At 37.9% G+C, this 13,447-nt stretch overlaps 1 protein-coding gene across 2 annotated transcripts in view; it reads right to left on the bottom strand.

Moving 5' to 3' along the window:
- Positions 1–1,384: 1,384 nt before the first annotated feature.
- STARD3NL (STARD3 N-terminal like) overlaps positions 1,385–13,447 on the bottom strand; it is a 35,360-nt gene continuing 23,297 nt past the window's right edge. Inside the window, exons 3-9 of one of the 2 annotated variants that reach the window (XM_065628817.1) lie at positions 13,096–13,173; positions 11,051–11,128; positions 9,283–9,336; positions 9,063–9,180; positions 5,664–5,762; positions 2,625–2,694; positions 1,385–1,808 (exon numbers count right to left, since the gene is read on the bottom strand). In XM_065628817.1, the coding sequence (XP_065484889.1) occupies positions 2,642–2,694; positions 5,664–5,762; positions 9,063–9,180; positions 9,283–9,336; positions 11,051–11,128; positions 13,096–13,173 (480 nt within the window). In that variant the 3' untranslated portion in view covers positions 1,385–1,808; positions 2,625–2,641. The remainder of the gene's footprint in view (positions 1,809–2,624; positions 2,695–5,663; positions 5,763–9,062; positions 9,181–9,282; positions 9,337–11,050; positions 11,129–13,095; positions 13,174–13,447) is intronic. The other variant, XM_065628818.1, reaches the window with a different exon arrangement.

The raw sequence follows: 13,447 nt of genomic DNA, 5'->3' as shown, positions 1-13,447 counted from the left end.
CTCCAGGTCTGACATACATTAGTTTAGCTGAGTTAAATGCTCAGCACACTCAACTCTAGATTCTGCTATTATTTTGTTGTTTTTCTGAGCACAACTTGCACCACCCAAAATAAATCAACTTTGAGAAATCTATTGTGACAGCCAGTATTGTACTGTCCCCAAATCTCAGCAAGCCAAGTGCAAGGTCGTTCATCTCCAGCTCCTTCTTTCCAGCTGTTAAAACCTAGCTAGGTTCAATCACACTGCTTCATTTCAAAAATCATCTACCTGCTGCCACAGGACCTCTCTAGGTGACACCAAAATGAGCAGTGATTGCTCTTCAAATGCAATTCTCAGTCCCTGAGAACCCATGTTGTTCCTCAAGGCAGAAGAAAGATATTTCTAAAGCTGCTTAAATGTAGCTCTTGCAGACTTCAAGAGCATCGCTTCTAACTCCATCTCTTCCTCTCCCCTTGTACTGCCCCCAGAATGGTCTTTATTTGGTCCTGTAGCCTCAACTCCAACAGGACAACTAAGCAAGTGATCATGTTAATGACACAAGCCCGCTTTTAGTAACCAATCTCCCTGTCCACTTGCATACCCAAAGCCAAAAAGGGAAAAGAGATCTTGCATCCACACAGCCCCAAACAGTACTGAACACAGGTATCCATCTGCAGTTTCTGGGGCTCAGCAAGCTCATGGCTGTGAGTTTGGCAGCTGCAGTGCCTTACAAGAGTCACCCACAGACCATCCTGTCTTCTACCTACTATACTTCTGTTCCACAGCAATGGAAATATTACAAAGCAATACAGTCCATATGTGTAAGTTAACATGGTACTTACTATTTGCTGTGTGGCTTGCCAATAAAACCTAACGGTTATACAAGGAAAGCTACAACACTGACATTGCCTTTTAGGTAGGAATTAGGTGTTACCCAAAACTTTTTTGATCAAGCATCAGAAAACGCCTAAAATCTGTATCTGAAAATAAGTATCTTCTACTTAAACACTTAAACAGAATGATTGACTGCCTTCCTTTTACTACTGGTGTAATGCAAAGGCTCACTCCAGTTTCTTCCTTGAACCTGAAAGAACATCCGCCACCAGTACAGGAGTGGGAACGAAGTTATTTCAAAAACCTCCTTGCGCCCTTTTGATATCACATATGCAACAAAGAAATTATGTTCTACTAACACTGCATCCCTACAGGCAACCAAATGACTCTGTAACACATTTTGCACCCCATCTACGCAAACTGGAATCTTCATTGCCCCACAAGAAATAAAGGAGTGGTACATGCACATTTTCAGTTGATAATGCAACAAAATACCATAATGTATCACCCATGTTTTAACATTTTTATTTTAGAAAGTGAACATATCCATTAAAAAAGAAAATGCATGGAGTTAAAAAAAGTAAACATAAAACTAATGACAAATTTGCAATAACATAAAATAATTTTACCTAGCAAGTCCCAACAATCATTAAATATACTTCCACTGTGGAGAAGTTTTACTTCATTATATTACCAGTCTCTTGATTAGGTACACAAGACAACACTTTTCAGTAATTACCTAGTCATTAGAAGATCAACTTCAGGAATCACTGAATAATAATACATCATGGACAAATATTTTCATACCACCTTGGAGGCAACCTAATATACATATGTCAACAAGGAACATCTTTGTGAGGTATTACAGTACATGGGAACCATTCCCTTTGCTTTCTAATGGACAAATTCTCCCGTCAGCAGCTCCACCAGCAAGTCTGCCATAGACTCTCTTGCCAGTTTCCAAACCCCAAGAACTTCCCTCAGAGATTTTCTTCCTGTAACAGATTACACAAGTCAGAATGAATGAAGATGCAAGACAAGACAACAGATATTGAAAACGGGGAGGCTGAAAAGGTCATCCACTCTTCCAGACAGGCACTAGATGATATCAAATCAGAAGCTTCAGCTTTCTCAAGAACATTTAATACCTCCCCTATCTTGAGCTCTCCCATGTGTGGTGAAGTCAAAGCACGGGGCAAGATAATTCCAAAAGTAAGTGAAGTAATTTCCAAAATACAGAAATCATGTCTCATATTTAACCGAAGTACACTACAAAAACCTAAGGATGCAGCTGCTCCAATGTAACCCATTTGTAGTATTAAACAGACTGAGGGGAAATATTGAAGTAGTTTTGTCTATGCAATCTTCAAGATGAGTATATTTGTCCTAGACCTAAACTACAAGAAAATTTCTTCCTAGCACTCTTGCATTGCCATCTCCAAAGAAACATGTCTCCCCACTTCCAAGAAAAGGAGCTTTTACACAGCTGGTCCACCACTGTCCTTTCCAGAACAGGTAACAAATAAATGCTGGAAGTGTTCCAGCCTGAGCCTGCAGCCTTTTACACTGTACTCCAGAACAGCGCGCTCAGACCCTGGGCCAGGCTTAACCAGAACTCAGCAGCAAAGGAGCCCAACTACAGGCTCTCAAGAGCCTGGCAGGATTTCCTACTTGAAGGCTGCTAATACAGACAGATTTGGTTCAAAGATGATGAACTCCTAAGAGTTGGCCCACTGTTCAAATTATTTGGGAAGGAAATAAAAATAAAAAATATTTTTAGGAATATCCAGGTTCTATGCAAAGGAACTTACCCGCTTTTTCATATTTGCTATACAACTGGTTTTTCACTGTCTTGTTTTTCTTCAGAGTCTTCATCAGATCCTGAAAAGGAAGACAGGAATCAGTTGGGAAAGGAAGAAAAAAAAAAGAAAGAGTCAGGCCACCACTGGTAATGGCTTATCAAAAGACAATTCAAAGCAACTAGTTCCCATAGGAATATTTTCCTTTTATTTTAGATTCCTCATCTTTTGGGATGTTTCACATTGAAGGTTTTTTTTAACAGTTATCAAACCCAAAACCTAGCACTGGGATTATTCTTGAAATACCTACCCTGTCAACAGATTCAGTCAGCAAGTCAGATTCAAGTTTTCACTAGAACATGCTCAGGACAATTAACTCCATATTTGCTCACTGACAAGCAGATTTTCCCACTTGCTGCATCCTGCCCTTTGGAAGAAAACTTCAGAAGACACTTTCAAAGCTGCCAGAAATACTGCTTTACGAATTAACAATGTCTGTACCTAGTGTTCCGGCAAGAGACCGTCTTGCCCTAAGCCAGAAAGCCAACAGCTCCCACTGCCTCTCCCTGCGCAGTTCTCTTCTCCTCGTCCCCCTGCCTGCCCTCAGCTCTCTGCTGTGACAAAGCCCTGGAAGCTCCCAGAAGGAAAGCTTCAGTGGTCACAGGGCTACGTGCCCAGAGACACTCCTGCTGGAGGCACTGCTTTGCAGGATCAGTCATCTCAGGGAGAGCAAGAAGATCCCGAGCAAGCAGGGTGAGCAGCGCCAGCCCGCAGTTCTGGAGCTCCGATCCAAGCCACGGATGGCTCTGCCCACATCCAAGGTGGCAGCCGGTCCTCGTGGCAGTCAGGCCTTCTCAGGGATGACTGAGGACATTATCAGCCCATGCATTTCACCATAAATGTCTTGGGTAGTTTAAATGAGACTCTCACAGGGGAAAAAAAAAAAAAGAGTAAAGAAGTGTCTTCGATAAAATGCCTGGGAGGTTTACTTGGGCTTTTGCCATCAATTTAAAGCTGAACTATGGACCCACATTCTCACTCACAAAAAAGTAAAAAAAAGACAAAGGTGTTAAGCATTTTTTTTTTTGTTTTTTTGGTTTTTTTTTTCCGGCCAAACTACTGTGAAGTCCTTTCCTTTCTTGGAACAGTATATCTGTGTTTCACTTTGAAGCTCAAATTGTACAGAAAGTGTAGAAATTGACTCTTTCCAGGCTGATTTTCCATTTGGTACCTCCAGAATGATTACTGGGAAACCAAGTCTAATGTTGATGATGAAGGGTCAACCCATATAAAGAAGTGGATGGAAAAGGGTATGGCCCTGGACAAGTGCATCTTCAAGGAAGACATAAAAGGATAAATATGCTGCAAATTCCAACAGAGCCTGTTGGACAGGCACCTCCTGACAGCAAAGATTTGTTTTTAGAGGGATTTATTCCCCTCTGCATGATCAGGGGGAATAGTTTCTCTCTAAATATTTTTCCAATCAATCAATATATAAGTAAACCAAAAATTATCCTCTTAGAACACTCCCTAATTTGCCTTACCTAAAAGAAATGCAGAATTTTGAAGAAAATATCTTTAATTGTGAGATTTTTTTTCTGTATATCATCTAACAGTTTCAGAATACTTTGTGGCTACCAGTGTCTGTATGTTTTATCTGGAATATATTCATTTGATTATTTCTTTTGCTTCTCATACCCATAAAGGGATGCTTAAACCAATTTACTTGGCATTTAGGGCAGACTAGGAGAAGGCACATGAGCTGCTACTGAAACCCAAGTGACAAGCAGCCATTCAATAAGCTGACAGCGGTGGCACAATCATATACCTGTAGTCACCACACACACACTGAGGCACAACAGCTCACTGCACGTGCAACACCGACTCAGCCAAACTGCCACGCAAAACATGTTTGCTCCACTTACACCTCCTCTTCCACTGTATGTTCTATAGCCAAAAAAATCCCAGGCTGAATCCAGCATGATACTTCCAATCATTATTCCTCAAGACAGACTCACAGCTTTAACTAAAATATGTTTTCGTTTTGAATCATTAGTTATACTCAACGTTGTCTTAATGCTTTGCCATCCCTAGATGGAGCTCTAACTCATTCATTATGCCAAGATGCTCAGCAACCATAGAGACAGCCATTCAACTGAAAAACATCACCAACATTTATCACTCTATAAGGCAAAACAGGCAAACGTATCTGTATCAATTAGCAGATATTATTTTAAATATCTTGCATAATATGGCACAGCTTTACAGAAGAGATTCACATTTTAGGGTAAAAAGACTGACGTGGGATTTGAAGGTTCACACTGAATCCTCAACTCAAATCCACTCAGCGCTTAAATAAATTACTTATTTTCTTGAAATCACTGCAAACACATTCTTAAATCTTGCAGTATTTCCATTTATTATTGGCTTACGTGGCTCATAACTCAACTAGAACAAAGCACATGATACGCAGAGTTAAGATGGAATTAAATTAACACTTGCCCTCAGTTTAATGTACCCACACAGCTAGCCTTTTTCATACAGAGAGGGCTTTTTCTTTTTGTTATGAGACAGGAAAAGAAAAAGAGCCTCTGACTGAAATTTCAGTTTGCTTTAGAGCAGCTCCAAGTTCAGGCTGTATTAAATAGTGCATTGCTACACAAACACTATTGCTAGCAGATAAGAGATGACACAATATCTCAAGTTGGAAGGGACCCATAGGGATCATTGATGGAAGAAACAAACAATAACCGCCTCCTTTCAGCTGCGGTACCATTTTCTTTCATATTTACATTGTTTTTAAAACCTTCGGGGCATGTCAGAAGCCGGATTAACTACACATATTGTAATTCAACTGATAGGTAGTGACTAAACTGAATTACTGAATAAGAAGAGTCTTTCGTTTTAGGATTGTAAAGTACACTTTTCATTTAAAAAGGGGAATACATTTTTTCCCCTTCACTCTTCCCCCACTTTACACTCTGAAGGGGGAGAAATATGCAGGAGTTTAATGTCAATACAAAAAATCATTCACTATGTGAACGTAAATACCTGCTACAGATTCAGGAGGAGAATAGAACTGCCCATCAGAGAGGACTCCTGGGTGAAGAAGAGCTGCTCGTTCAGAAGCATCCTGTGCTATCAAAAATCCTAAAAGGAATAATAACAATAATAAAAAAAACCAAAATACAAATCCTTAATGCTATCACATAGCATCTTAAAAATCAAGTAATGATGAAGAATCTTGAAGACTGATGTATTTGTCCTGGTTTTGTTAAAAACAAGTTTCTCTTTTAGTGAATTTCCCGGTCAGCTAAAGCCTTCTAAATAACTGCAGTTTTCCTGAAAGCTAGATACATGTTTTGGTAGACATAGCAATGGAATGCGAGGTCATTTATAAGGATGGCTGCACATCCCCGCAAGAGCAGTGAACTGAAACAGGTGACCAAAAAACTGACCAACTAAAGTATTCCATCCCATTCAGGTATAAAAGTGGGAGATCACAAGGATCTCATCCCTTTTTTCCTTATGGCCGACATTGGGAGAGGACCTTGAGAGTTGTCCCTGCGAACTGAGGCCCAGTGACAGACTGAATCCAGTTCTGGTTGGCTGCAGAGTCCAGTCCAGGACTTCGGGTGCCAGCCCTACATCTGCCGGAGCAGTTGCCGGGACTTGGTTTAATATATTTTTATTATTTTCTCTATTTTTATTGGTAGCATTAGTGAAACATTTTTAATTTTTCCAACTCTCTTCTCTCTGTCCTTCTTTCCCTCCCAATCGCCTGTCCTTAGTGGGAAGCAGGGAGGGGGAAGGCAGAGAGGGTTAACAATACATGTGCCACGGTTTTATTGTCACCCCGGCATCAAACCACGACAGTATTATATTAGCATCCCTAACAAGTTCTATCAATAAATAGCTCAGGAAAAAGCAAACTGTGAATTTAACATTTGTGTCTTACACATAATTTCAGCCAGCTAAGGAGACACACTCCAGCAAAACAGCGGTACTGTACACATGAATTAAGGAATCCTTCCTTCTACTCTCTTCATCAATATCCACTGGCTAACTAAAACTCTGAAATATATATATTTTTTTAATCAGTGAGCTGCAACGCATAACCAAATGAATTATTTTCTCACTTTGCCACTATAATACTCCTCATTAACGACTTGCTTTCATTTATCTCTCTCGACATACCTAGTTATTCCAACCTTCAACTCCTTTTAGTTCAGTTTCATCTAAAATCAGGATTGGGAAATGACATGGGGCTTTTCTGGTGTGTTTCACACAGGATAAAAACCAAAAGGGGTTGGGAGAGAAAGTAATTCATCTCATCCTTGCTGCCATCAACAGGTCTTCTGATAATAACAGGGCAAAGATGGCATTTTGGGTCAACATACGGCTATTAACTCCCATCCTTTGCTATCCGCCACATGAAGACTGACGGGGAAAATAAAGAAAACTTTGACGTTTTACTGAATCGGGAGAGCTATCTGAGGTAGCCAGCAGAACTTAAAAAAACACTTTACAACTCAAAATACTATTTCTTCATATCATATCAATCTATTTTATTAACTAGTTCAAAGTTGGACTTGATGATCTTAAGGGTCTTTTTCAACCTAAATGATTCTATGATTCTGTTATTCTATGAAGTCTCCAAAGGAGAGAACTATTTTACTTCTATTTCCACTATGTCGAAAAAAGGAATGTCAGTCTCCATACTTAATGAGTCATAAGATACTAGAAGACATATACTGGTGGATTTTAGATTTAAATCCTGCTCACAGGAGGAAACTTTTAGAGCTGGAAATCTTCAGTGGAAAGACAGTTTAGTCTTTTTTTTTTTTTAAGTTACAGACAAAACATCTTCAAATTATGACCACTGTTGCAATTAGGCAGAAAATTTGTGTGGGTTTTTTTGTTGTTGTTTTGGTTTTGTGTTCTGTTGAGGGTGGTTTTTTGTTTGCTTGGTCTGGGTTTGGGTTTTTTTTTTTGTTTTGTGATTAAACAAAACACAAAAACAAACAAACAAAACACCCAGCAACCACTAAACAAACAAAAACCAGTAAGGTTTCCACTCCCATGAAAGACAAGAGAGAAAAATACCTCGTCGAAAATAAAAAACTATTAAAATCTGGCTTCATTATGTGCCTAGATTTAAGAGCAAATAAGGCACTATATAAGTACCACCACACAACACAACCATGCCTAACTTTTGTCTGACTTAATTGCTTAAAACCAGCATTTTCCAGCGAAACCCCGTCTTTTTGGCATATATGCAAAGTTCAAATGAAAAGCACATACTTCTAAATAAATACCATTGATTTCAAGGAATGAAAAAAAAGAAAGTATCTTTGAATCCCACAGGGATTCACCAATAATATCTCAGTTTTATGAATATGATCATCAAGTATTTATATGTGTATGTATCAAATGCTTTGTCTATGAATATTCACTATAAAACATGCAAAATTCTCTGAACTGGTTAGATTTCTTATCTATTGAGATAAAGGTGTGATGCAGCTGTATCTCCTCACCTCCCCCCCCCCAAAAAAAAAAAAAGGTATCCCAAGTTTCTGTTTCTTTATGCAAAACCCAATGTACTCATTCAACCAACTTCTTTCTTGGAGTGGTGGAAAAGACGACAGAAGGGACTGAAGCAGAAAGACTGCATTACAGAGCACTAAAAAAATTGAGTCATCCATGCCCATGTAAAGTTTTCATTTTTAAGTAACAGGTGACTATGCCCTTCCAACAGAGTTTCAGACTGCATTTCAGATAGTGATGAACAAACAACAGGTTCACTGTACAGTTAATCTCCTGCTATTGAAACTAACAAAACATCTGTAGGAGAAATCTATGCTTTCTCTTCCTCACCACTCAAGCAATATTCTCTTTCAACTAAATCAGTGGGTTTCCTCCATCTAGTTGAGTACACTGAGCATCAAATGACCTGGTGCCTCATCTTGAAGAGGCTGAAATTCATATTGTTCTGGTCTCATTCTGTCTATGCGTGAAGCAGACTCTCCACAATACTTCTTTGCTTTCCCTTTTCCACCTCAAAAGAAAAGTTAGTGACATGGAGTTATTGTGCCTACTCTTAATAGAAGAGGAACCAGCAACTATGCATTATGCCTCCCCAAAAAGATTTAGAAGCCCAAGTCAGTTAAATTTTCATGTCTCAAGGACATTAAATTATATACGTTCCTAAGTGCTTGACAAGTTACTTATCTGGCCCTTGTAACTTTTAACTTTGCCTCCCTAAATTCATTAAAAACCTATTTTGTTGAAGGGATATGTTCCTTTCTAGAAAAAGAAAAATCAAGCCATATGATTTAATTTTTCCCACAGCTCTTCAAACGTTGAGAAGCTGAAAGAAGCATTCTTCTGCCAGATAACAGGATCAAATGTTGCCAAATGCAGTGACTGAAGGGAATACCAAAAGCTTACTGTTCTCTTCTTCAGCTTCTTGCGGTAACACTTTAAAGTCCAAGAACCAAGTTTCAATCCAGGCCAGTATGAATGATATGATGGGCAGCACGTAGCCAAAAGCACCCTGTGAGAACAGCTTGAAGGAAACAAAACCACACAAAATTACAGAAATTACCCAGAAGAATCTCACTTTCAAGGAAACAACAAAGTAAAACAAACATTTGATTAGAATATGTACCTGGGAAATAATTACTTTTGCTAATAAAAAGGCACTGGTCACTGCTGTTGTAAACTGAAAGAGACAGGGTAAAAACAGTTAAGACTAATAATTGGACTTACTTTCTCATTTCTGCCATTATCTATCAGTTACAATTTTAAATATTTACTGACAACGGCAAGATCATAGATTAATAAAACATGTTTGGTATGACAGAATTTAAGTACTATTATAATAATCTTCTCAACATAAGTAACTTTTAATACAGACATGTCCAAATGTTGAATTCCACATAGCAGATAGGCAGTATAGATGCTGCACAGATGCTGTTATATAAATTGAAATCTTACTGCAGAATGAAGATGCAATATTTTATTCATCAAGTCCCTTAAAAAAATCATCTATATATGTATTTGGGAAAAAGCAAACAGCAATTCCTCCAAAAGCTTTTTACTACCATCCAAATCCAAAGATCCACTTCAAATGAGAAAACACCTTTGCATGAGTAAATTTTAGCTAATATTTTAATTCACGTAATGATATTGTGAAAAATGAATCACTTTGAAGGCTTGATATTCCCTGACATTTAAAAAATGGCAGGCTGCATAAAATGTCTGATTAAAAAAAAAAAAGCAGTGGACAAGTCCTGTTCACTTAAGCAAGGCTTCTAAGTGCCTTTGTGTCCAGCAATACTTTAAATAATAGCAGAACCTAACTAGCTTCTGTAAAGCACAGGTAGGATTTTAAGATTAATGGATTCTGCAAAACCTTCAGTGAAGTTTTTTATATCTGTTTTTTACCACCACGATGGGTTCACTCTCAGCACCTCATAACCAACTGCATCAGGTTGGAGGATGTCATTGGAAGAAATACTCTGAAGGTACACAACTAAGAGTAAGGGATTCTGACATGCATGCACTTAAAAATAAACACAGAGCAGCAGTTATATTATGCATGTGTTTGTGCCATGCTAATAATACAATTAAAAAAACATTATATGTAATCTCAGAGTACTAAAGAAACTGCATGCTGCTCACTTGAAGAAAATTATAAATGAAGACATTCTGCATTCGCCTACCAGAGTGTAAGGGGAAAAAAAGTCTAAGATTTGCAATGTACTAAGCCAGCAATGTGCCTATTGTTTTACAATCTATAGTACTAACTGGTGGAAATATGAATTTGTCATCGAGTTATGCATTCTTTCTCATCTACACAGGATAGCTGCATAAAAGATCTTTGGTTCAATCCACTGAAAAAAATTATCATTACCCATAGTTCCCAATAATTTATTTTCTAAGAAGGGATGCATATTCAACATTTTGTATGGGAGCATGAAGCAATACAAGTGCTACTGCACAATGGCCGGCACCTAAAACTAAAAAGCCTAGAATGTGGGAGTTAATGGACAGCTGGATCTCTGGTACAATAATACCAATTCTTCTTTTTGAAATACAGATCACAATTTCACGTGCAAATACATTTCAAACATGAATCAACAAGTCAGATGTAACAAGTGGGTACGATTAGCCTGTCCATACTGGATTCAAAGTAAGTCTTTGATTTGTATTAACATGATACCTAATAAGGGACCACACCCACTCTGCTATTAAATTCTTGTCCTTAGGCTGAAAATCTTCCAGAACAGAAGTTTTTAATCTGTTACTGTACAGCAAATTTTTATATATAGCATCAAGATGATTCTTAACATACAAGCGTTAAGAGGTATCCAAAATTTTTTTCTGTTTGATCCATTCTAGTTAAAACTCCATTATGCTTGGCTACTACTCACAGCTATTGCCCACCAATGGCGCAGTCTGCACATTGCATATGCAAGTATTAACACCTTAAATCGAAAGACTGCCAGTAGCTATAGAGAAAGGAAAAAAATATTTGTTGGTTAATTCAGAACAAAGAACAACCACAAGATTCTCTGCTCACTGAAAATACTAACTGCTTACAAAACAACTTAAAACAGGGCAATTTAAGTTCTGCTGCTGAGAAACAAATTTGAATGTGTGCTTATAAACCAGAAACAGAACATAATTCCCCATTTGTAAAGCAAATGGCACTATTCAGCCTATACCTTTCGTTGACTCAAACATGCAAGCATGTGCAATTCCACAAATAAGTTAGAAACATAAGCAAGCTACACAAAGGATGTTCATGATCATTTTACCTGACTAGAATCTAGGCAGCTAAATCTAGACGCAGTTAATCCAACAAATACCTTGAGCATCACTGTGCATCCCACTAATCTTGGTGGCATGCTGCTGCACAAGAATATAATAAACAACTATAAAAACTTCACAAATGCAACTGGAAAATGGGAAGAGTTTTTAAAAACAATTTTCTACTTACTATATTTTTAGCATTTATTGACATATCAGTGCTGCAACAATCAATTATTCTTTATGGAGATACCTGCAGAAGCAAACCATTCCAAATATTTTGCAGTAAAGAAAGCTAAGTTACGGTATTTCTAGGCCAGAAAATAAAATTAGTAGCTGACAGATGAGAGTTCTGAGTCAGGGACCCTAACCCTCATTTGCCTCCAACTGTTAAAAGACGTGTTCAGAACCTAAAAAATGTGAAACACTTAAAAATGAAGAGAAATCAAGGACAGACATTGCCAGAGGTACAATGAACCCATTTAATCTTATGCAAATATATATGCTCCAGTGATGTGTAGCAAAAACACAAGAAATTCTGTATTAGCCCACAAATCATTTTGCAGAATTCAATCATGTACTTCCGTCCCCAGAAATACAAGTCTACTATTTTGTACTACATGTTTTTAACCCTTGGTTGAACTACAGGGCAAAATAATTTCCAGGGCATCGACATTTACAGGTAACATTTTTTGCTTTCTGCAGTAAGGTATATATCATGGAGAACCTGACAGCAAATTAATTATGAGAGAGAAAGCAAGAAGTAGCATAGTTTGCTAGCATATGAAAGTCTTGTGTCCAGTATCTCATTCCATCTGACACAGTAAATGGTCCAATACAGAAGCAAGGTCAGGTTTTTACTCTAGTTTAAAAGAGACATTCTGGATAGAGTCATCAATATAAAATGACTGATACCAAACCAATTCACCTCTGCCAGGCAAACAAGATCAGGTAGAATTAATGATCTTGTAAAAACATGGGGCCCTTTAGAAGAACTGTAAAGAAACAGCTTTTACTTAGGCATCAGTAACGTGGTCCATGCAGCGCAAAATGCATTGCAACTACAGAGTTACAGCCTTGCTGAAAGGCAAATTTCCTAATGCAGTAGAGCTCTTCCCATGTGCTTAAGGTGCTTATACATAGTAAAGGAGAATCATACCTCATGTCATCTGTTCTTAGTAGGACATTAAAAAATCCTGATTGAGTTAAAACACAGAAATCTGAAAAAACCTGATCTATACAGGCCAACCTGGGAATAAGTCTTTCCTCACTGTAACTGACTTATTTCTTTGGGAGGACAAAAATGTCAGTTTAAACGATTTTACAGCTGCATGACTATTGGGATTGTTCTTTTAATGAATTATCTTTATGTTGCATCAGTCTCGCATTCTTGACTGAGTTTTTCATCTGCTTTTCCACCACCTCCAAAAGCAGAAGATGCACTTTAAGTGTGCTTAAGCATCTCTATCCATAGGCTCCACAAGCCTGCTGCCAAAGCAGGACTGGGCAATTCCTAGATGGGTGAAATTTGGCACAAGTCCTTCTGGTTTAAATTACCAATAAAAGATCAACCCTTTCACAGGACTCAAACTAGAGAACATCTTTGGAAGGAGGAATGTCGAAAATCTATACTTTTCGTCTTTTTTTTTTTTTAAAGAACACTTACAAATATATCAAAATATGAAGAAGAGTAGTCATATTGTAGGACTTCTTTCTCTAAGGTAGTCTCAATGCCTCCTTTTACCTGCAAAGAAACACCACCACACACAGCTTTAGAACAGAAGTTACTGAAGCCAAAATACACACAAATCTGAAAGATGAAATTAACAGCTCCCCACTGATGTACAAAAAGATCATTAAACTAAGTACAGAGGACATATATGCTAAGAATGTAAATTTCAAGTTTAGTGTCCTTATTTGTTTTTCATGACTACATATAATTTTCGAAGTGAAAACATTTAGGATTATGAGCTAGCCTGTGCAAGCTATATTTCAGACTGCCTCAAAATAAAAGCAAA

The sequence above is a fragment of the Caloenas nicobarica genome, chromosome 2 (assembly GCF_036013445.1).
Source record: "Caloenas nicobarica isolate bCalNic1 chromosome 2, bCalNic1.hap1, whole genome shotgun sequence".
Lineage (NCBI taxonomy): Eukaryota > Metazoa > Chordata > Aves > Columbiformes > Columbidae > Caloenas > Caloenas nicobarica.
Note: the sequence above shows the minus strand (reverse complement) of the source record. Positions and strands in the feature narration are given on the sequence as shown.